General features: G+C 46.9%; 1 protein-coding gene across 8 annotated transcripts in view; it reads right to left on the reverse strand.

Moving 5' to 3' along the window:
- Cep164 (centrosomal protein 164) overlaps positions 1–26,538 on the reverse strand; it is a 66,763-nt gene that overhangs the window by 31,005 nt on the left and 9,220 nt on the right. For 6 of the 8 annotated variants that reach the window (XM_040729843.1, XM_040729845.1, XM_040729842.1 and 3 more), the window contains exons 3-8: positions 25,261–25,372; positions 15,051–15,255; positions 11,364–13,025; positions 8,216–8,371; positions 7,723–7,857; positions 6,318–6,395 (exon numbers count right to left, since the gene is read on the reverse strand). In XM_040729843.1, coding sequence (XP_040585777.1) covers positions 6,318–6,395; positions 7,723–7,857; positions 8,216–8,371; positions 11,364–13,025; positions 15,051–15,255; positions 25,261–25,372 — 2,348 coding nt within the window. The remainder of the gene's footprint in view (positions 1–6,317; positions 6,396–7,722; positions 7,858–8,215; positions 8,372–11,363; positions 13,026–15,050; positions 15,256–25,260; positions 25,373–26,538) is intronic. The other 2 variants (XM_040729847.1, XM_040729846.1) reach the window with 1 other exon arrangement.

Consider the following 26,538-nt stretch of genomic DNA (forward strand, 5'->3'; position numbering starts at 1 on the left):
AGACTTCCCGATTTCCTATCCTGAAGATTAAAACAAGGAGCATATTAAGTGCTATAGTTTGGGTCGAAGTGTCCCCCAAAAGACCTATGTGGTGGAGGCTTGCCCTAGGGTGGCATTGCTGAGAAGGGGTAGGACTTTTAGGACATGAGTCCTAACTGAGGTCTCTGGTTACATCTCTTTGCTCCTTGGCTTATGGTGTGAACATCTCTGCTAGGCCCACATGCTCCTGCCACGATGGGCTGCCTCACCACAGACCTGAAAGGAGGGAGGTAATCAGTCACGCCTTCACGTTTAAAACTGCTGGCAGATATAAGCCTTTTCTTAATATGCCATAAGGGTTAATTTAGATATTTCACTCTGGTAGTGGAAAGCCAAGCATCACAAGGCAAGTGGGCAGCTCGAAGGAGAAGGCCTCTGCACGGCGTCTGCTGCTGTCCTAGTGCAATGTCTGTTGAAGCCAAAGACAGAGCTATTGCAGATCTGGCAGCTGACTGACAGCCCAGTCCAGGCTCCCAAGAAATGGTAAAGGGAGTCAGGAGATGCCATCTCAAGCAAATTATTGTGCCTACCCATAACTTCCTTTTAAATACAGAGATTCAAGGAGTGCCCACCTTACAGGACCACTTGGAGGGTTAAATGAGTTAACACTCATTAAGTGAGGTAAAGAACTTAGAATTATGCCTGTCTACACTGCCAGTGCCCCAGAAATGATCACTAATTTTCTATGATAATGAGACCCCATATTCATCCTCTGAGAGCTTCAGTGTGCCTTAGGGGACAGGAGATGACCAAACAGATCCTGCCTGTGGGACACTATGCTAACAGAGAAAAGTGGCATGTCCCACGTGGGCCTGTTTGTGGGTTTGAGCCTAAGTCGCACTGGGAGCAGGTGTGACTGCTGTCCATCCCCAGCCTGTTCCTGGAAGAACAGCAGAAGGTGAAGTGGAGAAGCGGACAGTAGCCAGCACCACCCTTCTCTTCAGGAAAGTGGCTTCATTCAAGCTGGGACCACACCACCCACACTCAGCAGAGCTCCACAACTGGCCTACCAGGCTCTGTGGCCCCAAGGAAGAGAGTGGCGCTTACAGGGGGGTGAAGGGTGTCTATTCAGCATGAGCCATTCATCAAATGGGACCAGTCCATGCTAGTCAGGCTCATCCTGGAGGTAAGGAAGGCTCTCCTGTCCTCCTCCTTCAATACGGGGCTGAAACCTAGTCCTAAGGGGTTACCTAGCAACAAACTGTGGCCTGGGAGACAGACAGAGGAAGTGTCAGACACCAGACAGCCCTTCCTGTTTCTTCTCACAGTTCATCCCTGCCATATCTTACATCCCCTCCTGCCTGTGCTTGAACACTGCTATTTCTCTGCTCTGCTATGCACACTCTCGTTAGTTTTCGGAGATGTCAGACCTCACACCTGCTGCCTGTGCTCTACCACCAAGTCACACATTCCTGACACAAATACTCCCCATCCCCTGACAAGCCACCACTGGTCTTCACAGCATCACCTCTCTCAGGAAGCTTTCCTTGGTCTCTTTGGTCCCTGAACCCTGGGTCTCTGCCACAACAGCTATAACAGCTGTGAGTTTGTTTATTTTCCTTACTAGTTTCTGTTACATAGGATGTTCAAAGTCTTGAATAAGGTTGTTTTGTTTTTATTTTTGAAGAATGCATGTGTTGTGGGGCAGTGGTGGCAATCCCAGCACACCGGAGGCAGAGACAGGTGAATCTCTGAGTTCGAAGCCAGCCTCCTCTACAGAGCAAGTTCCAGGACAGCCAGAACTACCACACAGAGAACTCTTGGCCAGGTGGGGGGGAGGGGACAACACTGACACGTGTGGACAACGGTAGGAGTTGAGGCTTCCCTTCTTCCAATCCCAAATGGAGATGTAATAGTCATATGTGGGTTAGACTATTTTGCTACGGTGCTTATGAAATGTAATGTTAACTCTTAACTATTCAAAATGATGAAAAAGAAAGTAAGTCATAAAACTCAGAGGGTGGCCAGGTAGTGCATGCCTTTAATCCCAGCTCTCCAGAGGCAGAGACAGGCAGATCTCTGTGAGTTTGAGGCCAGTCTGGTCTACAGAGCGAGTTCCAGGACAGCCTCCAAAACAATACAGAGAAACCCTGTCTCGAAAAACCAATAAATAAATAAATAAATAAATAAATAAATAAATAAATAAAACAAAACAAGCAGCCTTGGTCTGCATCCACATCTACTGACTACACATCCATAGGACAGCCAGAAATGCATAGAGAAAGCAGGGGAAATTAAACACTGGCTGTCTATCATCTACAAAAAGATGCAGGAATATAAGAATCTCATCTGACTCCACACTGTCCCTGTTCACCCAGCCCATCCTTGGCTGTCCCCGGGCCTAGGTTCTGAAGCTCCCAGCCAGTATGCAGACCGCAGACATCTCTGTACAGTCTCCTGCTCCAGGCTCTGTGGGTGCACAGCTCTGCTCTGGGCCTCTCCATGCTCAACTCCCCAACCTCCTACCACAGTCTCAAGACCTGCATCTCAAGGCACATTTCAAGATTTTGCCATCTGCACAAGAAGGGGGTGAAGAGAGCGTCTGTCTGAATCAGTTCTTGAATATTTAGCACTTTTCAAAAATCATGAGGCTCCCCAGGTTGCAGTCCTACCCCCTCACCTGCCCAGAGCACAAAGGCACTTGGGTTCCCATGATCCACACAGGATGGAGGGAGGGGAATCACAGGGCCTGCGGGAAGGTTACCTCGACAGCATGGCCATGCATTCATACTGTTCTGGGGAGCCTCCCGCTAAGCCAACCATCGCTCAGGGTTATTTTCCAGGTCTGGTGCCCATTCAGTTGGTCTCAGTTCTTTGCACAGCTCCCCGGGTGTAGTTAGCACTTTCCAATCACACTGACATCATCCCGTGATTTCTAAGCTGAGGCTCCCTCCCTCTCTTTTGATAGCTGATGGCTTTTCATCAGCACCACACGACCACATACCACCTCCTCACCACCCTCTGCCTCCCCCTCTCCCTCAGAAGCCTTCTTGGTGTGGGCTCCATGAACCTTTCAGTCTAATAGACTAGCAATGGGTTTAGGTTGGAAAGCAGAAGAGGGAGTAGACTCTGACAGAGCAGCATTCTTGCCATCCTGCTGCCCTCTTGTGGAAGGAAGAGCAAATGACTGCTTGGTGACACTGGGCAGAAGGAAGCAGCTGCAGAGAGCTAACTGCAAGACCCAGGTGGGGGTGGGGTAGCACCATTTCAAAGGTCAGTGCCCAAGTGGAGGCAGCTTTGCCTGCCTAGAAGCCTTCACTGATCTCCACCACTAACATCTCACCCAAGGGAAAAAACCTAATACCTACGGAGGTTAGGACATAGGACTACAATACCCCATGTGGCAGAGAACCGCAGACAGGTACATGAGGTGTCTAAGCATCACCTACTCCAGACTTTCCCTACCTCACTGTGGTGCCAAGCAAGCCATTAAAGTGTTTTCAAAGCTCCTGCTCCCCACACCAGCAAGGGGAAAACTTCGGAAGTTCGTAACATGTCAAGGAGAAAATTGTCTTTCATGGTTGACACCTGTAATCCATTAAGAAGTAAGCATGACCAAACTACAGTGGAATTTCAATCCCCCAGCTGACTGCAAAGAACAAATAACCTACTGTACCCAGAAATCAAGAAAGCCAAGGGAAGGACAAAACACCACCCCGAGCACTTCCTGTGTCCCAGGGAGTGGGCTAGGTGCTGGGTACAGACATAAACTATGCAGCATCTACACCCTCAGTGTGCCTGATCCCCTGGAAATCACCCTCTTTCTCCAAACATGGAAGCCTTCATGACACCCCTTCTCCTAGTCACAGACACCCACCCAGGTGCAAACTGAGGAACTTCTCTGAGTCCACCAGTCAGTCAGCACTGGCTAACGGTGGTTGAGAAGAAAACAAAGTCCTCCTGTAGAGAACCAAACAAACCTCTTTCCTCAAGCAGACCCCCTACACTCAGAAGGAACAATTTCAAAGCAGATGCGTATCAGATTGCAGATACAGATGGGGCAGTCGGGAAAAGTGCTACATTTGGCAGAAAGTGTTAAAGGCACAATCAAAACATAGCTGACTGTGCAGAACCAAAAGGCTGAACAGATCCTGGGATAACAAGCAAAGCTTTACTATGAAATGGGTCCTACCCCAAAGATAGAGTAGGGTCCCCTTGAGAGATGCACCTACAGGAGGTCTCAACTACCATCCAGAACCTGTCAGCCAGCGTGTGGACTTTGACAGTACCCTGCCCTCCAAGCAGTGGTGAATACCAAGAAATATGAGTCAGAAATAATAAGAGATTGGGCCAGTAAGACAGTTCATGGGTAAAGGCACTTGCTGCCAAGTTTGACAACCTGAGTTCAATCCCCAGGAACCTCATGGAAGGAGAAAACTGATTCCTCAAAGGTGTCCTCCACCCTTCACATGTACTCTGTGACACACACACATATGCAAATAAATAAGTTAAAACGCAATTTTAAAAATAAGGGAGGCTGAGGGAGATTTCTCAGAGGGTAAGAGAGCTTGCTGTGCAAGCATGAGCACCCATGAAAAAGTCAGGCGTGGCCACAGGAGGATCACAGGGACATGCTGCCTGCCAGGCTAGTGCCAGGCTCAGTGAGAGACCCTACACTGAGGGAATGAATGATTAGGCAGTGAGTGATAGAGCAGAATACCCAATGTCCACCCCAGGCCTCCAAGTGCACCTGAGCATATGATCCAGCAAATATACATGTGCAACACACACACACACACACACACACACACACAGTCACATACGCACAAAGAATAGGGATAATTATGAAACCAACTACAATTTGTGATGGAAGCACCTTTGCTCCTCTGGCTAGGTTTGTGGTTATACTAATGATATAAAAATAATTTTGTCTTAGCCGGGCATTGGTGGCACACGCCTTTAATCCCAGCACTCGGGAGGCAGAGGCAGGCGGATCTCTGTGAGTTCGGGCCATCCTGGTCTACAAAGCGAGTTCCAGGAGAGCCTCCAAAACAATACAGAGAAACCCTGTCTCGAAAAACCAAAAAAAAAAAAAAAAAATGATTTTGTCTTAAAGGTATGAAAGCCACTAATGACAATATAACATATAAGGCCTGTATGAGGCTTAGACCTTGTGATCAGTATTTAAATGTCTTCATGATTCTAATGTGAAACTTCATGATTCATTGCTTATAACAAATATTTGAGGAAAATTTAGAGAACTATTTATTGCTTAAAAATTAATAAATCAGGGAGTGGGAAGTAAAAAAATTTAAAAATTAATAAATCAGACACTAATTTCTACGTCCAGGCTCCAAAACCTGCACGAAAGGTTTCCGTATGATGCCTGTGTGCTCTCCATGAAAAACAAACTGGAGGCAGCATAGGTCAGCCTTCAGAAATAGGTGGGGTTTTGGAAGCGTGCTCCGGAAGCTGTTCCCACACACATGCTTTTGTCCGCCCTCAAATCTTTGCTCAGGCTCTTCATCCCCGTCTAAAACTTAGCTTCCCTTCCAAACCCAGGGCAATGTCATCTCTTCCGCCAACTTTGCCTGGTATCTGGGCACAAAATCTCTTTCCTGTGTAGTATACAGGGAGGAGAGGGCCATAAGCATACGCATCTCATTATGCTCAAAGTACCTGCTGGTGCAGGCGCTTCACCAAGAACTGGCCATGTGACAGCTGAGAGAATGGATTCCCTGAATCCAAGAAATCTTGAACAGACCCATGTGGCAGTAAATTATTTTCAGGTGTGTGGCTTTTGTTTATTCTGCATTTGTTTAACTCTGTGAAGCTGTGTTACTGTGCCTGTCTAAAACACCTGATGGTCCTAATAAAGAGCTGAATGGCTAATAGCAGGCAGGAGCAAGGATGGGCGGGGCTGGCATGCAGAGAGGATGAACCGGAGAAAGGAGGAAGCCAGGAGCAAAGAGAGAACAAGGAGATGAGGATGAAGTAGGAAGGAAAGTAAGAAATACAGAAGTAAGAAAGAAAAAAGCCCAGAGGGAAAAGGGAGATGGGTTAATTTAAGATAAGAAAAGCTGGCTAGAAACAAGCCAAGCCAAGGCTGGGCATTTATAAGTCAGAATAAGACTCCGTGTGTGATTTATTTGGGAGCTGGGTGGTGGACCCCTCAAAAAAAAAAAACCAAAAAGCCAAAAGAGTAAAAAACATTTCAAACAACATACCCAAATGGACCAGTTCCTTTTCCAAATACGCTCTGCAGACAGCAACGCTTTGGAAGGAACAAAGGTAAGGTCCAGGTGAAGCATTTACCAACAGGGTTCTCAGGCTCTTACCTCATACTCAAAGTCACCTCCCAGGGCACCGAGGTCCAGATGCAGGTTCTTGAGAAGTTCATTGGAGTTTCTGACACTCTGCAAGCAAAGATAACTGTGAGCACTGTCTTAGTTAGGGTTTCTGTTACTGTGTGAGAGTTCATGACCAAAATCAATGTGGGGACGATAGGGTTTACAACTCTCAGGTCATAGTTACTGAAGGGACTAGAAGCAAGAACCAGGACAGAGGCCACGGAGAAGTGCTACTTTCTGGTTTGCTCTTCCTAGCTCGCTCAGCCTGCATTATTTATTTATTTATTTATTTATTTATTTATTTATTTATTCATTTATTTGTGGTTTTTCGAAACAAGGCTTCTTTGTGTAGCCCTGGCTGTCCTGGAACTCACTCTTGTAGACCAGGCTGGCCTCAAACTCACAGAGATACACCTGCCTCTGCCTCCCAAGCGGCTTGGACTAAAGGCGTGCGCCACCACCCCCCAACTGTTCAGCCTGTATTCGTATACAACCCAGGATCTCCTGTTCATAGCACTTCCCACAACATGCTGGGCACACAATTAATCACTAACCAATAAAATGCTTCACAGGCCAATCTTATGGAAGCATTTTGTCAATCAGAGTTCCCTCTTTTCAGATAACTCTAGTTTGTGTCAAGTTGACCAAAAACAAACAAAAAAAAAGTGATAAGTCTAAAAAATTGGCCAGCTCAACATGAATGCCATGCAGAGGAGAATGGGGGTGCCCTGGCAAGGCTTTGGAAGACTCCAGGGCAGGCCCTCCACTAAGGTCACTCTAAGTAGCCTTTTCTCCAGTGAGCACAAGGCCAAGCAAGTATGTTATGTTCTCCAACTCAGGCCTAAGAGGCATATAGACTGGTCAAGAAAGGAATTGATGGGTGGAAAAAATATGCTTTTATTTATTTTTAAAATGGCTGGGAGGTTAGCCAAAGATAGAGCAAATCCATGTACCCACCAACAGATGAGCGCATAAACAGAACATGGTGCATACACACAACAGGCTTCAAAATGAGTGTTTACATACTCACTGCAGCACACTGAGTGAAAAGGTGCCAGACATCAAAGAAAAACACTGTGATTTTGCTCACATAAAACATCTAGAACTGGCAAATGCATGAGCCAAAAAAAAAAAATAGATTTAGAGGTTACCAGGGCTGGAAGAAAAATTTGGAAGGATTTACTGTTTGGTGGCCAGAATCTGGGATTATAAACAAGTTCTGAAAATGGACAGTAGTGATAGTAAACAACATTATGAAAAAAATTAATATCCCTGAATTACTGCAAAGTTAAAGTAAGTCAAAATCTTACCTGTGTGTGTGAGAGCTTTACCACAATTTAAATATATATACACCCAGAGGGTTTTGAGGTCAGAAAGGGGATGTCAGCTTTACCTGGTTGTCACTCTCCTCCTCGTCCTCCTCATTGGTTTCTTCCCCTAAAGCCAAGAGACTGAGAGCTCGCCTGCCCTCGTGGGCAGAACCCAAGAAACCCTTTGCACAAGCAGCAGTCTTGAGACCCTGTGGAGGCTCCAAAACACAAAGGGAACAAGAGACTTACCAAAAAGACCTTCAGAATGACCCTGGCATGCTCCCTTAATTCATACCTAGACGGGCCCCCAGTCAAGTCCCACTATTCCATAAATCTGCAGTCTAACTCACACTGCTTACTCCCTTTCCAACTCCCACTGCCCTTGTCCCATGGATGGGGAGATCAGCACAGGTGGCCTACAGCCCAGTCCACCCCCACCACCAGAGTGACTCTTCTCAGACTAGCTGGAACACTCTGGAGACACAGCTTGTGTCTCAGGGACAAGACACAGTTCCCAATATGACACCCAAAGGTCCCACAGTAACAAAGTATATGCACAGCAGAAGCAGGACTCACCAGTGTGGGTTCCCCGATCTGCCCAGAATCTGCCGAGCTCCCCAGGCTCATACTCTGAGATCCACGAAGAGCAGAGGGTGGGGCATCCCCAAGGCCTCGTAAGGGAGCCAGGTTCCAAAGAGGGGCTTGGACTGGGGCTAAGGGGGAACCCAGGACCTGGGCAACAGAACACATTTTGTTACAGACCCCAGAAACCACAACTCTCAGGGTGTTGGAGGCAGATATAAAAATAAAGCATCTAAATCCTGCCTGTTCCAATTTAAACCGCCTCCGCTCGGTGGCTGCTAATGAAACACAACATCCAGAAATACCATGTGCCAACTGGGTGAGACTTGCAGACCAGTTTCCTGATTCTTTTTAACTTGTCTGCTAGCTCACATCTGGCAAATGCTAACACTGGGGGCTCTGCTCCCCTTTCAGGAGCCACATAACAAGTGAACAGGACTGGGGGAGGGCAGAGATAAACCCCAGCTACTACAAGTCTCTACAGTTGACGCTTAAAACTGATGATTCAAGAAAAAGCAGTCTCAACATGTTACTGACAAAGACAGACACACACACCAGAAGAAAGTGCAGGCCTGCGTGTAGGGCTGTGCACACCGAAGGCTGCGGTACATAAACACACACTCTGTCATTCTCTTTGACTTGCTTTCCCCTGTTCTCGGGAGATCCAAGTGAAGGCTACCTTCATGCCAACGAGGACTGGACTAAAAATCCAGGCTGGGTTCGAATGTAGGAACCCTCAGGCTACTCACAGCCTCCCACATTCCCAGTTCCTTCATCTGCAAGATGAAGTGGGTCCATGCTTGACCTACGGGGTCTGCTAAGAAACTCAAATGAGATGACAGACACAACAAGGAGCCTAGGGCTGGAGCGATATTATGGAATCGATCATCTGGCCTAACCAGTTAGAGGCCAGCACAGGAGAGACTGCTCACTGGTTAAGAGAGTCTGACGCTCTTCAGAGGATCTGAATTCATTCAAATCCCCATAACCTACTGCCTGCAACTCCCGTTCTGGACAATCTCTGACACCCTTTCCTGGCTTCCACAAGAATTTGCACTCACATGAACACACACACTGACACATTCACAGGCACACAGTTAAAAAAATAAAATCCTCAAAAAGAGATCAGGGGCTGGAGAGCTGGCTCAGTGGTTAAGAGCACTGGCTTCTCTTCCAAAGAACCAGGTTCAATTCTCAGCATCCACATGGCAGCTCACAACTGTCTCTAACTCCAGTTCCACAAACATACATGCAGGTAAACACCAATGCACATGGAATGAAAAAAACTAAAAAAATAGATCAGCATAGTATACTGGGGACACATTACAACACTCTTCAAAACTTTTATCAAATTTACCATACATAGGTGGGGCATGCCTTTAGTCCAGCATTCGGGAGGCAGAGGCAGATGAGTTTGAGGACTGCCTGGTCTTGAAAGAGAGAGGGAGAGGAGAGGAGAGGAGAGAGAGAGAGAGAGAGAGAGAGAGAGAGAGAGAGAGAGAGACCCCCAAGAAAAGGGGATCCGAAGGTTAGAGTCACCACCCTCTTGGCCAGTCTGGCACAGGCAAGTCTCAGCAGGGCCTATCTCTGCACTGAGAGGATACCTGAGTCTTGGCTGAGAAATGAGGTAAGATACCCCTTACCTCTGCAAAGGGCCAGTCATCTGACCTGACCTGTGCAGAACATCTTTGTCAGAGGGAAGAGATACCAATACACAGACTGGCCAGTGAGGCTGAATACTAGGCCCTGCTCATTGTCACGTATCACCTAGGATGGGCCCAACCATTATGCAGAGACCCCACTTGAGCAAATGAAGGTGAGTGTGGTCAAGAATGCTGTCCAAAGTCACAGGCCTAGTGGGGCAGAGCGGGACTGCGCTCCGGATTCTCTCAGAGAGAGAGAGAGTAGTTCATATGGCCTATGGCTACGGTAGGAAGAAGCACTGGACGCTGAGCCTGCCCCGCCTGCTCAGCCCTTCCACCAGTCCAAGCATATCAGCAAGCAAAAGCCTTCCCACACTGTATTTATAGAAAATTACAGACTCCTAACATGGCTAATTTGCTAACGTGCTGGGGATTTGAGGGAGGGAGACAGGCGTGCTGAGGCCTTTGTTCTCTTGGGCCTTTACTGAATCAGTGGTTAGCAGGGAAATTATACATCCTTGGCTCCCAGCTGATCACCATCTATAGATGGCCATTAACTCTGAGCATGGGGCTGTGCATGCCATTGTCCTTCAGAGCAGATAAACTTGATGCCATTGGGCTAATTAAAACTTTCAGGATAATCTGTGGCTTATCCAGTATTTATAGTACTACACTAGTTATTAGAACTAACAGAGAACCAGTGCACATCGGCAATTAGGGACTAGAGGGGACAACTGGGTAAAGTCACAGCTGGGCCACAGAGGAACACCTAGGGAATTCAGATTGAGCCCTGTGGCTCATCCGACCTGATTTCTGAATGAAAAATGGGGTGACTCTTGAAAGGGACAAAGTGAAAGAATGGCAAGGCAAGCCCCGCCCTTTAGAAAACCCCGGTAGGGAAGTGAAGTCACAAACAGGGTCCACGCCACCTGACACAGGTTAGTAATGCTTTTCTGGGGACCTGGAAGGCAAGGAGCAGAAGCAGCGGGCTGCATGGCAGCAGCAGGCTGTGGGCTTAGTCCTTCCCAAGAGCACTGATGTTGACGACCCTGGTGCTCCAAGAAGGGAAAGGGCAAAGCTTTGGGGACGAATACCTACTCTGAAGGACTCTTCTCGAGAATCAGCTGGTGGGAAAGACTTCCCAAATCCCAGAAAGTGCCTGGATTCTAGATAAGGGCCAGCATCAGTATCACCTTGCCCACCCTCAGAAGAAATCACTTCAAAGCATGTGAACTGCCCATGAGCATGGCTCCACCTAAGGAAAAGAACCCACAGGTACCCTCAGCTCTAGCCTGCAGGTGATGGAGTAGGACAAACCTGAAATCCAGGTCATCTCATCAGGTGGCCACTTGGGAAGTTAAGGGATCCTCAGTTACTGAAGGTGGGTTAGCATCAAGGAAACAGACCTGAGGGCTTCAGAGCAAGCACAGTTCTACCTATTCCCTCCCTGATGAGCTCAGGGGCCCCAGACCTTAGGCCCCACTTTCTAAGAAGCCTACCTGGTTGAGAATCTGCATCTTGCTCAGCTCTGCAGCAAGCCTGGTGTCGGAACTCGGCTGGACCTGCCTGAGGCCACTGCTTGGCTGGCACTGTGCTGGCTGAGAGGCCTCCTGCCCGGCAGAGGCAGAGACCACTTCTGGAGAATGTTCCAGCAGCTCTGGCCCCCAAGCCAGTAAGCCCAAGTCCCTCTCCTGAGCTTTGATGGCCTTGTGATCACCCTCACTAGACATCCTGGAAGACTCGGTGGCCATGCAACAGACCATGCCGGTGACGTCTTTGCACGGCATTTCCTGCATGTTCTCAGGCAGCTCCAGGCCCTCCGGCCGCCTGGAGATCTTGACCATCTGCAGGATGTGCTGGTAGAACCTCTGATCCTCAGAGTAGTCCTCACTCTCTGACTGCTCCTCAGCAGAGCTCTGCACATGGGACAACTGAGGCACCAGGAAAGGGCAGAAACGCACATCTCTAGGCTCTGAGCCCGACTGACCCATGACAGGAACACACCCCTGGGGACTCTGCAGGTCCCAGGGGAAGTTGTTTACCTCACCTAGGACCTGTGAGCCAAGAGGCGAGGCCGGGCTGCTGCCCCCTCTACTACTGCTGTTCGAGTCAGTCCCTGGCACAGTAGGCTTCCTGTCTTCGTTGGGAAACTCTGGAGACACAGACGGATGGTGCCTCCCTTTACTGGCAGGGTCCCCTGGAGGGGGCTCGGAAACTGCTTCTGATGCCAATGTATCGGGCGGCATCAGGGAGGGACCCTGTGGTGAATCTTCAGCTGAGGCCTCTGGAACCTTGGAAGTAGCAGGCTCCATTTCCTTGCAGCTCTCTGTGGTGTCCTTGTTGACGAGCTTAGAGACCTGCCCCATCCATAGTTCTGGAGGCTCTCTCCTCCACCTCCCCCTGCCCAGGTCCCCACCTTCCCTAGGAACTCCATGCCAGCTCAAGTCCTCTGCTGGGCTGTTCTCTAGTAAAAACAGCTTGCCCTTCCTGGCGGGCAGCGTGTGGTCAGATGAGCAAAGGGACAGGGAGGGCTCCTCCTCAGAGGATCGCAAGGGAATGGGGCTCTGACCTTTGTCCCCTCCAGGGCCAGTGCAGCTCAGAGTGGCTATGCTGTGACTGTGATGCTCCCCTTTCAGCTGCAGGCCTTTGGAGGTTTCGGAAAGCTTAGAGTGGACAGGAGTCTGGACTCTGTATTCTAACACCTCCTGCCCATTCTGGAGTGGTTCGGTGGTATGAGCACCCCCGGGACCAGGTTTCTGCTGCCTGATCCTCAAGTCCAGCTTTTCTATTTCAGGGTCTGAAAATCCCAGGTAGAACTTCTCTGTTGCTTTCTGGGCTGACTCCAGACTCTGAGGGTCTCCTAAGTCTGTCTTGCATTGGACCGGAGGCCTGCCTAAGATTTTCTCCACATCAGCAAAGATCTGGTGGGTCCGAGGAGCTTGGCCTTTGGAGAGTGGCTGCAGCTTGCCAGGAAGGGCACCCACGGGAGGCCACGGAGTGTCACCCACCATGCACACGCTCCTCCCTTTCTTAAAGGAGGCCTCACTTCTAGCCTGCACCTCTTGGTCTAGGTCCAGATCAGCAAGCCCAGGTGCTGGGAGAGGGGACAGGCCTCGGAGAAAGGAGGAAGAAGGCGGAAATCCCTGCTCAGGCTGTGTTTCCTAGATGGGTATATAAACATGCAAAGAAAACAAGAACTGACCTTCTCATAGATTCTTGCTACCTCAGCCCAAGACCCAGAGCAGAAAACCACCCTCTTTAAGATAAAGCAGAAATAAGACAGAAAAGAAAGGCCTAAACTCTCTTACGTTAAATATATGCCCCTTTCTAGGTTCTAGCTCCCCCTATAGAGAGGAAAAACAACAACAACCATATTAATAGCCTATAAAGTTTGCTCTATAGAGCCCTAGGAACTCCATTCCCAGGATGCTACCATAGTGTGAAGGCTACAATATGAGTGACAGGGAAGAGAACCATGGCCCCTGAGAAACCAGAGTAGCTATTTGTTTTGAAGCTGGTCTCTACAGAGCAGCGCTTTACTCCACTAGTCAAAACCATGTGATTGGTCCTTAAGTGTCCTCTAGCCCTCAGGTTCATGATTGGTTAAATTCTATAAAGCCTATCAAGGACTCCCAGAAATGTCCCAAGAGGAAGAGAAGAGAGGAAGCCTGGGAAACTCAGTCCAGTGCCTTCTACCACCAGCACAGATTGGCACTGCATAAAAGACACGCAGTCTCAGAATCTTGGGGCTACCAGAAAGTCTTAAGATAATCAACTACCCTCTGCAAATACACTAACCAGCCAGCTGGGAGCACACGTTTCCAGAGGGGCCAGACCACTGGACAAACTCAAGCTTGAGGTGCCTGGCCTGAGCCCTAAGAATTCCACTGAAGGATCCTCTCCTGAAACACAGAGGGGTCCTTTCTAACAAGGAGCTTCTGGGACTCAGACGTACATCCAGAGCCAAGTCTGTCATTCAACTCCACCTTAAGCCAGGCTGGAGCCTGTCAGATGCCAAAATATCATTTCAGGTTATTCTGCTTTTCAAATACATAATAATATTAGAAAATTCCAAGGTTCTATTTGGAAAGCACCTGTCTTCATTATTCTGTAGGAACAAGCTCCTCACCCTCTTTCTCAGAACTGTGCATAAAGCTGGGAGGAGGCAAGGGGATTCAGAGCAGAACCTGAACACGATAAAGGACCGAATGACGTAACAACTGTCAAGGCCAGAACTGACACTTTAGGAAAGAAGAAAACAGGGCTGGAGATGCAGCTCACTGGGAGAACACCTGCCCAGCATGTGTGTGGCCCTAGGAAGCCTCCACACGGGGGTGGGGGGAGGGGTGGAGCACCAGGTGGGTCACAAAATCAAAAGGACAGAACAACTGGACCACTGACAGTTGAGTCTTCCCAATGCTCCCCACCAAACTCCCCTCAATGCTCCCCTCAGTGCTCCTCACAGGGTTGAACCAAGCTGCTTCCTCAGGCTGCCAGCCCCATACCTGCATGAAGGGGACAAAGTCTGTTCTGAACCACAGGCTCTCACTCAGCTCTTCCTGAAGCAAGGGTGATAACTTCCACCTCCTACGTCCCATGCTGAGCCACAAATGAACACTGGACAGAGTCCTCTGAACGCAGCACAAAAGCTACTGGAGACCACACTGAGTACGATGCGGTTTAACTGCTGCTACCCTCCACAAGCCAAGGTCACTGGCCACAAAGACCACTGATGGCGTCAGTAAAGCTGATGGCACATGTGTATCAATTACAGGCTGACCTCAAAATCATGACCCTCCAGCCTCCACCTTCCAAGTACTAGTACTACAGGCATGTGCCATCACGCTCGACTTTTCTTTTAAAACCTGAAGGCACTGACAACAATGCCACTGTTCCTACCTCCCTGTTCCCAGGTGGGAAACAGCGCCACTTCATCAAATGCAAACACGGTCCTTGCTCTCCCGCGCTCACACTGTCACTAACCCTGTTGTGTAACATGTGCTCCCCAAGGAGAGAGAAGAAATTACTTAAAGAAGTAACAACTGCTAGAAGCTGAAAGAAAAAAATCCACCAGGTAAAATTAGACAATGTCCTGTCAAGAATTCACTATTGTTTTAGCTCCTGGAGGATCCCCACACCCCTTGGGCTACAGCCCTGCATAGAAGCTGGCCTCAAGGCTGACTCACCAGAGGACTTTTGGAGGTCTCTTTGTCCTTCTTGTTTTTCTTTTCCTTTTTCTTTCTCTTGTCTTTCTTCTTAACGGCCCCGGGAGCCAACCACTTCTCCCGCTCTTGGATTACCAGCTTCCGATAATGCTCATCACATGGATGGTCCCAAATGGACTGCCCAGTGTCAAAGTTGAAATAGTAAAGGTCACCTGTGATGTTCTGGCTAGGAGTGAGCAGAATTCAGAGGTTAGTCCCTTCTAAGGTTCAGCTAAAATATAATTCTTAAAAAAAGAACAAACACTGTAATATATAAAATCACTTATAGCAATGGATAGTTATTTCTTTTCTTTCCTTTTTTTTTTTTTTTTTTTTTTTTTTGGTTTTTTCGAGACAGGGTTTCTCTATGGCTTTGGAGGCTGTCCTGGAACTAGCTCTTGTAGACCAAGCTGGCCTCAAACTCACAGAGATCTGCCTGCCTCTGCCTCCTGAGCAAAGAACTAGCCTGAATATTCTATATCTCATGGGGGCAAGGATGAGAAAGGGTCTTATTAAGGAGTCCTAGCTGGACTAGAACTACCTATGTAGATTGGCCTGGGCTGGCCTTGAATTTACAGCAATCCTCCTGCCTTTGCTTTGGCTTTTGTGTACTTATCCAACACACAGCTTTCTCTTTTCAGAACTGGATTTGAAGTTAAAACTTTTCCCACAAAGAAAATTCTAGGCCCAGATGATTGCAATGGTAAATTCTATCAAATATTTAAAGCAGAAATGACAGCAGTGTTCACAAACCTGAAGAGGAAGAAATTCTCATTCTATGAGGACAGTAACATAGCACAAACAAGATAAAGACATTAGGAGGAAATGATACTATAGATCAGCTTCCCCCATGGACACAGATGCAATAACACTTCATGCAATTTTAGAAGATCAAATCGCATAAAATATAAAGAGGATCATACATCATGACCAAGTGGAGTTACCCCAGGAATGTGAAATTTGGCTTAACGTTTGAAAACAGGGGTCAGCTGGTGAAGGTGCTTATGGCCAAGTCTGAGGACCTGAGTTCCCTTCCAGGATCCCACATGGTGGAAGGATAGGATCAACTCCCACAAGCTGTTCTCTGACATCCATACTTATAAGTGCTGTGACATGCCCACGCCCCTACACACAAAAAGTAAATAAATAAATGCAATTAAAAATAATTGATAAAAATATTTGAAAATCAATCAATAAATTTGGCTATAAGAAAAGATTAAAGAGAAAACTACCTAATCTTATCAATAGATGTAGAAAAGCACTGGGTAAAATCCATCCACCTTTCTTCAAAGTCCCAGCAACAGCACAAACTCTCCTGACAAAGGTCATCCACAGGAAGCCCACAGCTAGCAACTACCTAATGATGAACAACCAAAAGTTTTCACCCTAAGATCAGGAACAAAGCAAAGACATCCTCCATCACTGCCTCTACTTAGTGATGCTAAAGGCTCTGGTCACCGAGGTACACACCAGAAAGGAAAGGCAATGAGATTAGAAAGGAGGAGGCAAAAATACCTTTATTCCTAGGAGACACAGTCACTTCTGTAGAAAATCCTATGGAATCTTAAAAAAAATAAATAGAGCTACTAGGCCTGACATAATTGATTTTAGCAAGGTTGTACAGTGCAAGATCAATATACAGAAACCAATTTTACTTCTCTATAAAAGCAGCCAACAATTGGAAACTAAAAATACAGCACTTACAGAAGCATCAAATATGAGCTACTTAGGGATAAATCTGATAAAGAGAGGCAATACATGTACACAAAATCCATTAAACATTTCTTAGAGATATTAAAGGAAACCTAAATAAATGGTAACAGACAATGTTCATGGGCTGGAAGGTTCAATATCATTTAAGATGCCTATTCTCCCCAAATTGATTTATGTGCAGTCCCAATCAAAACAGTAAAGTGACGGGATAATGTTCAAATTTACATGGCAATGCAAAGAACTGAGAGACTTTGAATAGGGACAAGGGGTTGGAGAGGTGGCTCGGCATTAAGAGCCCTGGTGCTCTTGCAAGGGACCCAGGTTCAATTCCCAGCATCCACACAGTGACTCACAGCCACCTGTAACTCTAGTTACAAGGGATCCAAATCCCTCTTCTGGCTTCTCAGATACCAAGCATGCATGCGGTACACAGACATATATGCATGCAAAATACCCACAGACATTAAAATAATAACACTAAAAAGAAAATGGAAACAAGGTTGGAATACCTACCCTAAAAGATTTCAAGACTTGTTATAAAGCCGTGTGATCAAGAGGGAACAGAACAAAACATGATGAGTGCCTCAACGGCAGACGGCAGGGAATACAGAAACTCACAAAACATGAGTACCTCAACGGCGGACGGCAGGGAATACAGAAACTCATTTTTTCCCAGTGTCGATGGGTGTTCTGTCTGTATGGTTTTCTGTGCATCACATTTGTGACTGGTGCCCTTGGGGACTAGAGTTAAAGACTGTTGTGAGTCACCATGTAGGTGCTGGGAATTAAACCTGAGTCTTCGGAAAAGAGTAGCCAGTGCAATTAACCACCTTGACACATCTCCAGCCCCAGAAACAGACTCTTTTATGCATGGTTCGTCTCGAAAACATCTAAAGGCTCTTCAGTATGAGTTAAGTTTTTGGGTTTTTGTCTTTCTGTGTTTTTTAGAATGCGGCACACATGAAGTGGGGACACAGTCCAGGTACAGAGTGCTCTGGTAGCATGTACGATGTCCTGTGTCCCAGACATTAGCACATACACACATAAGATGTGTCGTGTCTAGTATGGGGACGTATACACCTGAAGAAGACAAGAAGGTGAGTAGTGTAATGATTAGTTAGTAAACATCAACCTACCACAACCTAGAATCACCCAGGAATAGTCTCAACTGGGGAATTTCCTATATCTGGTTGGGCCATGGGCACGTCTGTGGGGGGCTGTCTTGTTAACGGACCCAGCCCATTGAGTATCAGTCCCTGATTTGGGGCTTTAGGTTGTATAAGAGTAGAGAAGAATAGAACATGGTAAGGCATGCCTTTAATCCCAGCACTCCAGAGACAGAGGCTGGGAGTTCACAGGCAGTCTGGTGTGCACAGTGAGTTCTAGACCAGCCAGGATTACACATTGAGACCCTGTCTCAAAGCAAACAACAGCAGAGAAAATGGCTGGTTAGTGAGCCATACAGGCCATGTCTCTCTGTGCTTGATCACAGATATGAGGTGACCAGTTGCCTCAAGGTCTTGCCCCTGACCTTCTCAACACGATGGACTGTGAGCTAGAACTATGAACTAAAGTACACCCTCCCTCCCTAAGTTGCTTTTGGCTAAGGTGTTTTATCACAACAACAAAATGAAAACTGTAACACTCAGGTAAACCAAGTGTGGTGGCCCATGCCTGTCATCCCAACATTCAGGAGGCTGAGGAAGGAGGGTTACAGGTTCACAGCCAGCTTAGGCTACACAGTAAAACCTTGTCTTAAAAAGCCACCAGCATAGTGGTGCACACCTCTAATCCCAGCACATGCAAGAGAATCAGGAGTTCTGGGTCATCCTCAGCTACCGCATAAGGTACAGGCGAACCTGAGACCCACAAGTCCTTACCTCAGAGGGAAAAAATGAGACAAGGTGGTACACACCTGTAATCCAAGCACTCAGAGGACGGAGGCAGAAGGAGCACAAGTTTAAGACCATCCTAGGCGACATAACAAAATTGTCTCAAGAGAAAAATGAGATAGACCTACATATTATACTGACAGAACAACAGTGTATACAATGTAACAGTTATGATTAAAACAATAAAACCACAAGTGGAATGTGTGTATGTGTGCTAAAAGTTCTAGAAGGAATTATCAATTGATAGTAATTAGGCTTGGGAAAGAGAATGGGGTAAAAGATGACTTGTACAAATAACTTTTAATGACTTACGTTATTTTAGAAAATGAAAAATAGTTCTTGTTTTCCCTGTAGGACAAGAGAGTGTCAACCACACTAGCAGGTACATGAAGGCAACTGGCCCTAAACCAGACAGTCCCCCACCCCCACCCTCCATCAGAAAGGGCACTGGGACAGAACAGAAAGGGCTAGCTTTCCAACACAAGCCCGAGTTCTCAGCACAGAAATACTGTCGGAAGCACTAACAGATTTCCCAGAAGATGTGAACCTGGAGATGGTCCAAGGAGAGGCTGCTAAAAGACCAACAGAACAAGGAGCCTGTCGAGTGAGGAAACTGAGAAGAGTCTGCGCCTTCAGCTGAGGAGAGTAAGGTGGGTAAGCGCAGCCATTCTGAAGTCCAGTCAACCCGTGAAACAGCTTGGGTAAGAACGGACCAGTTACCTAGCCCACCAAATGCACCTTCCTTCCCAGCTGAGAGAAGACACCTAGGATGCCTCAGGACCAGTTTAGAATAAAGTGGAAACCCTACCCTGGGTGAGATGTGGACTTAGTTTGCAGCTCTGCACATGTGCTGAGAGAGGCAGTGAAGAGAGGGCGGAGCAGACACGCAGCACCGAACAGTGTCACTGTGGGTGGGGATGCTGCTGCCCATGGGAGATGTGGGCTGGAGGCTCTGGCCCTGGCTTTTTCAGCTTCAGCTCCTGGGGCACTGTCTTCTTCCTGTAAACCTCTGCTTCTCAGAGATAACCTGAATGAGTTCTTTCATAATCCACAGTTTAAAGGAATTTAACAGAGCCCATGGACATGAAGCCTAGAAGAGGTGATACGAAAGATGGCTCAGTGGTGCAGTGGCTTGAAAGAAAAGGGCCCACATAGGCTCACAGGCAGTGGCACTATTAGGAGGTGTGGCCTTGCTGGAGTAGGTGTGGCATTATTGGAGGAGGTGTGTCACTGGGGGCAGGATTTGAGATCTCAGATGCTCAAGCCACACCCCGTGTGGCAGTCTCTTCCTGTGTCTACATCGGCAGATTCAAATGTAGAACTCTCAGCTCCTCCTCCAGAACCATGTCTGCCTGCACACCACCATGCTTCCCACCCTGATGATAATGGACTAAACCTCTGGAACTGTAAGCCACCCCAATTAAACATTTCCCTTGTAAGAGTTGCCATGGTCATGGTGTCTCTTCACAGCAATAGAAACTAAGTCAGAAGTTGGTCCCAGGGACTGGGGTATTGCTGTGATAGGCCTGGTCATGCTGTTGTTTGAAGGAATGTGAACTTTCGGACTTTGGATTAGAAAAGCAGTTGAATACTTTAAATGGGGCTTAATGGGCCATCCTAGTAGGAACATGGAAGACAGTGGTGCTGACGGGGAATTGAACTGTGAGGGTCAAGAGGTTTCAGAAGAGAAGAATATTTGTATGTGGCCTAGAGACCATTCTTCTGATATTTAGGCTAAGAATGTGGCTGCTTTTTACCCTTGCTCGAAAAGAATGCCTGAGCTACACTGAAGAGTTTCTGGATTAATTGCATTAGCAGAGGAAGTCTCAAAACAGTCCAGTATAGACTGTTCTATGATTATTATCATCCACTCATATAGATTTATAATGAAAAGGAGCAAGCTGAGAAAGGAAAAATATAAAATGTACAATTTGAGGAGTAAAGGGATACCAGGAAGTGTACCCAGATGAAAGAAAAGCCTGATGCTAAGTAAAATAAAGGGAGTAGTGACCTCAGAGCAAGACCCCATCCAGCTAGGTTTCCAATTTGTGAAAAGGAATTAAAGAAAAGCTTAGGACCCAGGTTGGTGGGGTGGTGCATGCCTTTAATCCCAGCACTCAGAAGGCAGAGGCTGGTGGATCCCCTAAATTCAAAGCCAGCCTAATCTACAGAACAAGTTGAAGGAAACCATCAAAAACAGAAAGTTAGTGAAGATGTAATTAAACAAGAGTGCCATGTTCCAGCCCCAGCAAACAGCAGGACTTCGCAGCTTCAGCTATGCAGTTCTGCGTGTAGAGTCAAGGATAGAAAAAGGGGTTGTGGACCCTCCCTCCATGACTAAGGGAAGCTCCTGAAGCCAGGAGTATGTCAAGGGTGCCCCTGCATGGAGGCCTACAAAAGCCATTTCATGAAGCTCATGAAACTGAGCCTGGATTGTCTTGGAGAACCCAAAATGTTGAAGATGTCAGGGCCGTGGTTTACCTGTGAAGGAGAGCTGCTAACAGTGAATGGAACCAGTCCAAGAGAGAGAAGTGTGTTACAGTCAACAAAGCTGAATGAAGTTGGAGACATGACATCAGATATGAAAATGCAGAATTTAGAGTTTGCCCAGCTAGTTTTTGGTCCTGCTTTGGTCCAGTATTTCCTCATTATGTCACCTTTCCTCCGTTTTGGAAAGGTATATCCTGTGCCATTACATGTTGGAAGTATGTGATCTGCTTTTTTTATTTTGATTTTTTAAGGGATTATAGTTAAGAGACTACATGAGGGGCTGGAGAGTTGGCTCAGCAGTTAAGAGCACTGCCTGTTCTTCCAGAAGTCCTGAGTTCAATTCCCAGCAACCACATGGTGGCTCACAACCACCTGTAATGAGATCTGGTGCCCTCTTCTGGCCTTAAGGGGTACATGCAGGCAGAACACTATATACATAATAAATCTTTTTTAAAAAGAGAGAGACTGTATAAATCTCAGAAGAGATTTTGTACTTTTATAGACTATGGGGACTTTTTTTAAAGATTTATTTATTTATCTTATGTGTATGAGTGCTCTGTCTGCATATATAACTTTATATGAGAAACAGGCACCAGATCTCATTATAGATGGTTGTGAGCCACCATGTGGTTGCTGGGAATGGAACTCAGAACCTCTGGAAGAGCAACCAGTGCTCTTAACCTCTGAACCATCTCCTCAGCAGCCAACTATGGGGACTTTTAAAGTTGAACTTACTGCATTTCTGCATTATGATATGGCTACAAGCCTATGGGGACCAGGGAGTGGAAACCCTGGTGGTTTCAAAGAAAATGGCCCCCATAGGCTCACAGAGAGTGGCACCATTAGGATGTATGGGCCTTGCTGGAGTAGGTGTGTCACTGGGGGCAGAATTTGAGGTCTCAGATGTTCGAGCCACGCGTGGCAGTCTCTTCCTGTATCTACATCTGCAGATCCAAATGTAGAGCTCTCAGCTCCTTCTCCAGCACCATGTCTGCCTATACTGCCATGCTTCCACCATGACAATAACTGACTGAGCCTCTGAAACCATAAGCTATCCCCAATTAAATGTTTTCCTTAAGAGTTGCCATGGAGCCAGGCGTTGGTGGCACACGTCTTTAGTCCAAGCACTCGGGAGGCAGAAGCAGGCAGATCTCTGTGAGTTCGAGGCCTGCCTGGTCTACAGAGCGAGTTCCAGGACAGCCTCCAAAGCAATACAGAGAAACCCTGTCTCAAAAAAAAAAAAAAAAAAAAAAAAAAAAGAGCTGCCATGGTCATGGTGTCTCTTCACAGCAATAGAAACCCTAACTATGACACCTCGTAGCCTTAGTGCAATCTTGGAACCCACATAAAGGTGAAAGGGGAGTACCAAATCCACAAAGTTATACACAAGCACACACATATACACATGTATGGTTTACACAATAATAATTTAAAGAAAAAAGAATATGCTACACAAATTCTAGGATAACTAAGGGAGACAGAAATCTATGGTCAAACCTGTGTGGCCTCACTACAAACCCTCTGGCCTCAGCATCTATTTTAGACATACTGAAGACATGAGCCATCACTTTTTCTGGGTAAGTGCATTTTCATGTGTACTCATATTTCTGCACGCGCCTGTGGTCACCAGAGAACAAACGCAGGCATTGCTACTCAAGAGTCTCTTACTGGCCCAGAGCTCATCAGGTAGGATATCCTAGCTAGCTAGCAAGCCCCAGGAAGTGCCTACCTACACTTCCCTATGCTGGGATGACAAGCCAGCACCACCATGCTTAGCTTTTCGCACATGAGTTCCGGGGACCAAACTCAGAACCTCATGGCTGCAAAGCAAGCACTTTACAGACTGAGCTGCTGTGGAATAATCCTCTTGTATACTGTAGATCTGTCACTCAAATTGGTTTAATAAAATGCTGATTGGCCAGTAGCCAGGAAAGAAGTATAGGCAGGATGACCAAACTAAGGATGATGGGAAAAAGAAAGGCGGAATCAGGAGTCACCAGCAGAGGCAGTAAGATGAGCATACTGTACTGAGAAAAAGTACCAAGCCACATGGCAGAGCATAGATAAGAAATATGGGTTAATTTAAATGCAAGAGTTAGCTAGTAACAAGTCTAAGCTATTGGCCAAGCATTTATAAGAAACAGTAAGTCTAAGTGTTGGTTATTTGGGAAACAGCTCCTGGGACAGAAACTGCCTACACGGAGCAATCTCCCCAAATCCCATAGCTTTCACTTTTAACATTCTATCTGTGTGTAAGGACCAACAAAGACTCCTCCTCAATGCGACCAACCCAGATACCAGTGGACCGAGCCAGGGTGGCAGCTCTATGGTCTAGAGGGACATTCTGATCCTATCCCAGGGACCTTCAAGTGAGCCCACTCAGTCCTGTATCAAGAGGTTACTGATGGGGGAAGTCCTTCTGTGTATATGTTTGTCTTATTGGTTGATGAATAAAGCACTGTTGGCAAATAGGGAAGCAAGCTAGGTGAGACTAGGAGAGATGGAGGATTCTGGGAAATGGAGGCACAGTCAGTCACCATGTAGGACGCCAAAGGAGTAAGCGGTCCGGACCCTTTCTCCAGTAAGAGAAGGCCATATAGAAATACTCAGATTTGCAGTTATAGGTTAATAATTAAGTCAGAGCTAGCCAATAAGAAACCATAGCAAACGGCCAACAGCTTCATAATTAATATAGCATCCTGCGTGTTCATTTGGGACTGATGCAGTTCATTTGGGACCAGGCTGGCAGGAAGAATGCTCGTTACAGGCAACCTGCAGAGAAATGGCAGACTTGCCCCTGATCATTAAAACTAATCTCCAGGGTTTGGGGAAATGGCTCAGGTAAAGTGCCTGTCATACAAACAAAACAGCCAAAGAGCTGGAGAGATGGCTCAATGGTTAAAATTGTGTACTGCTGTTTCAGAGGATCTGATTTCATTTCCCAGGACCCACATCAGGCAGCTCACAACTTTTTCTATAACTCCAGCTCCAGAGGCTCCAATGCCCTCTTCTGGCCTGGTCTCTGTGTGCAACTGCACTAACATGCATATACCCACACACATACACATAATGTCTTAGGGTTATTATTGCTGTGATGAAACACCAGACCAAAAGCAACTTGGGAGGAAAGGGTTTATCTGAGTTACATATCCCAAGTCACAGTCTACTGAGGAAAGCCAAGGCAGGCACTCAAACAGGGCAGGAACCTGGAGGCAGGAGCTGATGCAGAGGCAATGGAGGGTGCTACTTACTGACTTTTTGCTTATGGTATACTCAACCTGCTATATGAAATTAGAACACATGGCCAGGAGGTGGTGGCCCACACCTTTAATCCCATCACTTGGGAGGCAGAGGCAGGTGAATCTGTGAGTTCCAGGTCAGCCTGGTCTTACAGAGCAAATTCCAGGACAGCCAGAGCTGTTATACAGAGAAACCCTATCTCGAAAAAACAGAAGGAAGGAAGGAAGGAAGGAAAGAAGGAAGGAAAAGAAGGAGAAAATAGAACCCAGGACCACCAGTCCCACTATGGGCTGGACCCACCTGCACAAATCACTAATTAAGAAAATGCCCTACAGGCTCGCCTACAGCCCTATTTTATGGAGGCTTTTTCTCCATTGAGCTCCTTCCCCTCAGATGACTCTAGCTTGTGTCAAGTTGATATAAAACTAGCCAGAACAATTAAAAATAAACCTATAAAAACAGAAATAAAAACAAAATAGGGGGGCTAGAGAGATGGCTCAGCAGTTAAGAGCTCTTGCTGTCCTTGCAGAGGACAGTGTTTAATTCCCAGCATCCATATGGTAGCTCACAGCCATTTATAACTACAATTACAAGGAATCTGATGTCCTCTTCAGACTTCTGCAGGAACCAAGCCCATACATGGCGTGCACGCACATATATGCAGATAAAATATCTATACACATAAGACAAGCATGGCAGTATACATCAAATCTACACTCATACACATGCTCTCTCTCTCTCTCTCTCTCTCTCTCTCTCTCTCTCTCTCTCTCTCTCCTCTCTCTCTCTCTCCTGAATTCCAGAGTCAAGTCTCTGTCTCTGACAGGCCAAGTTAGTGAGCTACTGTAAGGACTTACCATGGTTTCCAGCCCTTGGGTAATGGAGCCTCAATACCCTCCCTCGCCAGCCACATCAGCTCTGGTTCCTTGATGGGGTCAATGCCAATCACTCTGGCAAAGTCAAGGATTTCTGTAAAAAGAGGAGAAGGGCCAAGGAGAGGGTGGGAGGGTGAGAGAGGAGGAGGGGAAGGCATGGAAAGAAGCAAAATTGAGTCAGTTCTTTTCTGGGTTTTTCTTCACTCTCCAAGTTTTCTTCAATGATAAAATATGGCTTCTCTAAATATAAACAATAAATATACAGAACTAAAGCTGGCTGTGGCTGTACACAACCGTAATCCCAGCACTTGGGAAGGAGCAGGAGAATCAAGAGTTCAAGGTCATCCTCAGCTCCACATTGAGCTCCAGGCCAGCTGGGCTACTTGAGACCATCTCAAAAAGCTTTAATAAACAAGCATTCAGAACGGTTTCCTTACATCACTATTTATAAATGGCATCTGAATCAAGTCATGCTACCACCACCACATTCCCACAAATATAATCTGAAGCCACAGTTCACAAAGGGAGAGAGTAACAAAACCAAGATTGCACAGTGAGGAGGCCCTCAGGAAGGACTCAGGCCACAGCCGGAACCTCACAATGGGGAGGCCTCAGGAAGGACCCAGGCCACAGCCTGAACTATGCAGGACGAGGGCAGCCTTATAAGCTCTCAGAAGATTTACGAGGGCAGCCTTATAAGCTCTCAGAAGATGTACAAGAGCTGGCCCGAGGTAGCTGACCCTCAATGCCCAAGTGAGTTCCATCAACTACAGAAGACTGAGATCTTCAAGGACCTTGCAAGCACAGATCATGAAATAGATAGTGTGTGCTGTGACAGTGGCACGTACCATGTGCCACTGCAGCAGACAGAAGGCAGTGCCTAGTTCTCTGAGGGACAGGAAGGTCCCCAGCTGAGAGTAGATGATACGCAGGTGGCCTCTTTCCCCGCTAGTGACCCCTCTTCTAAAAGGGATTGCTTCTTACTCAATTGTGCTATATATTTCAGACTCCATTTCTGCTCTCCTTTCGGAATCAGACAGTTAGGAGAGACCTTTGCCAGAGGTTTGGAGGCCAGAAGAGATGAGGTACTGTTCTAAGAGCAATCTGGGGGAAAAAATAGATGACGTGTCCACTGGAACATGTCACTAGTGGCCACCGGAATGACAAAATAAATACCCAGGCTTGAATCTAGTCCAGGCCAGCCAGATATCACCAATACAAGTCATCTCTGTGGAGAAATAGAGGGTGACATACCTGGGG

Source organism: Mesocricetus auratus, unplaced genomic scaffold (assembly GCF_017639785.1).
Source record: "Mesocricetus auratus isolate SY011 unplaced genomic scaffold, BCM_Maur_2.0 Super-Scaffold_100022, whole genome shotgun sequence".
Classification (NCBI taxonomy): Eukaryota; Metazoa; Chordata; class Mammalia; order Rodentia; family Cricetidae; genus Mesocricetus; species Mesocricetus auratus.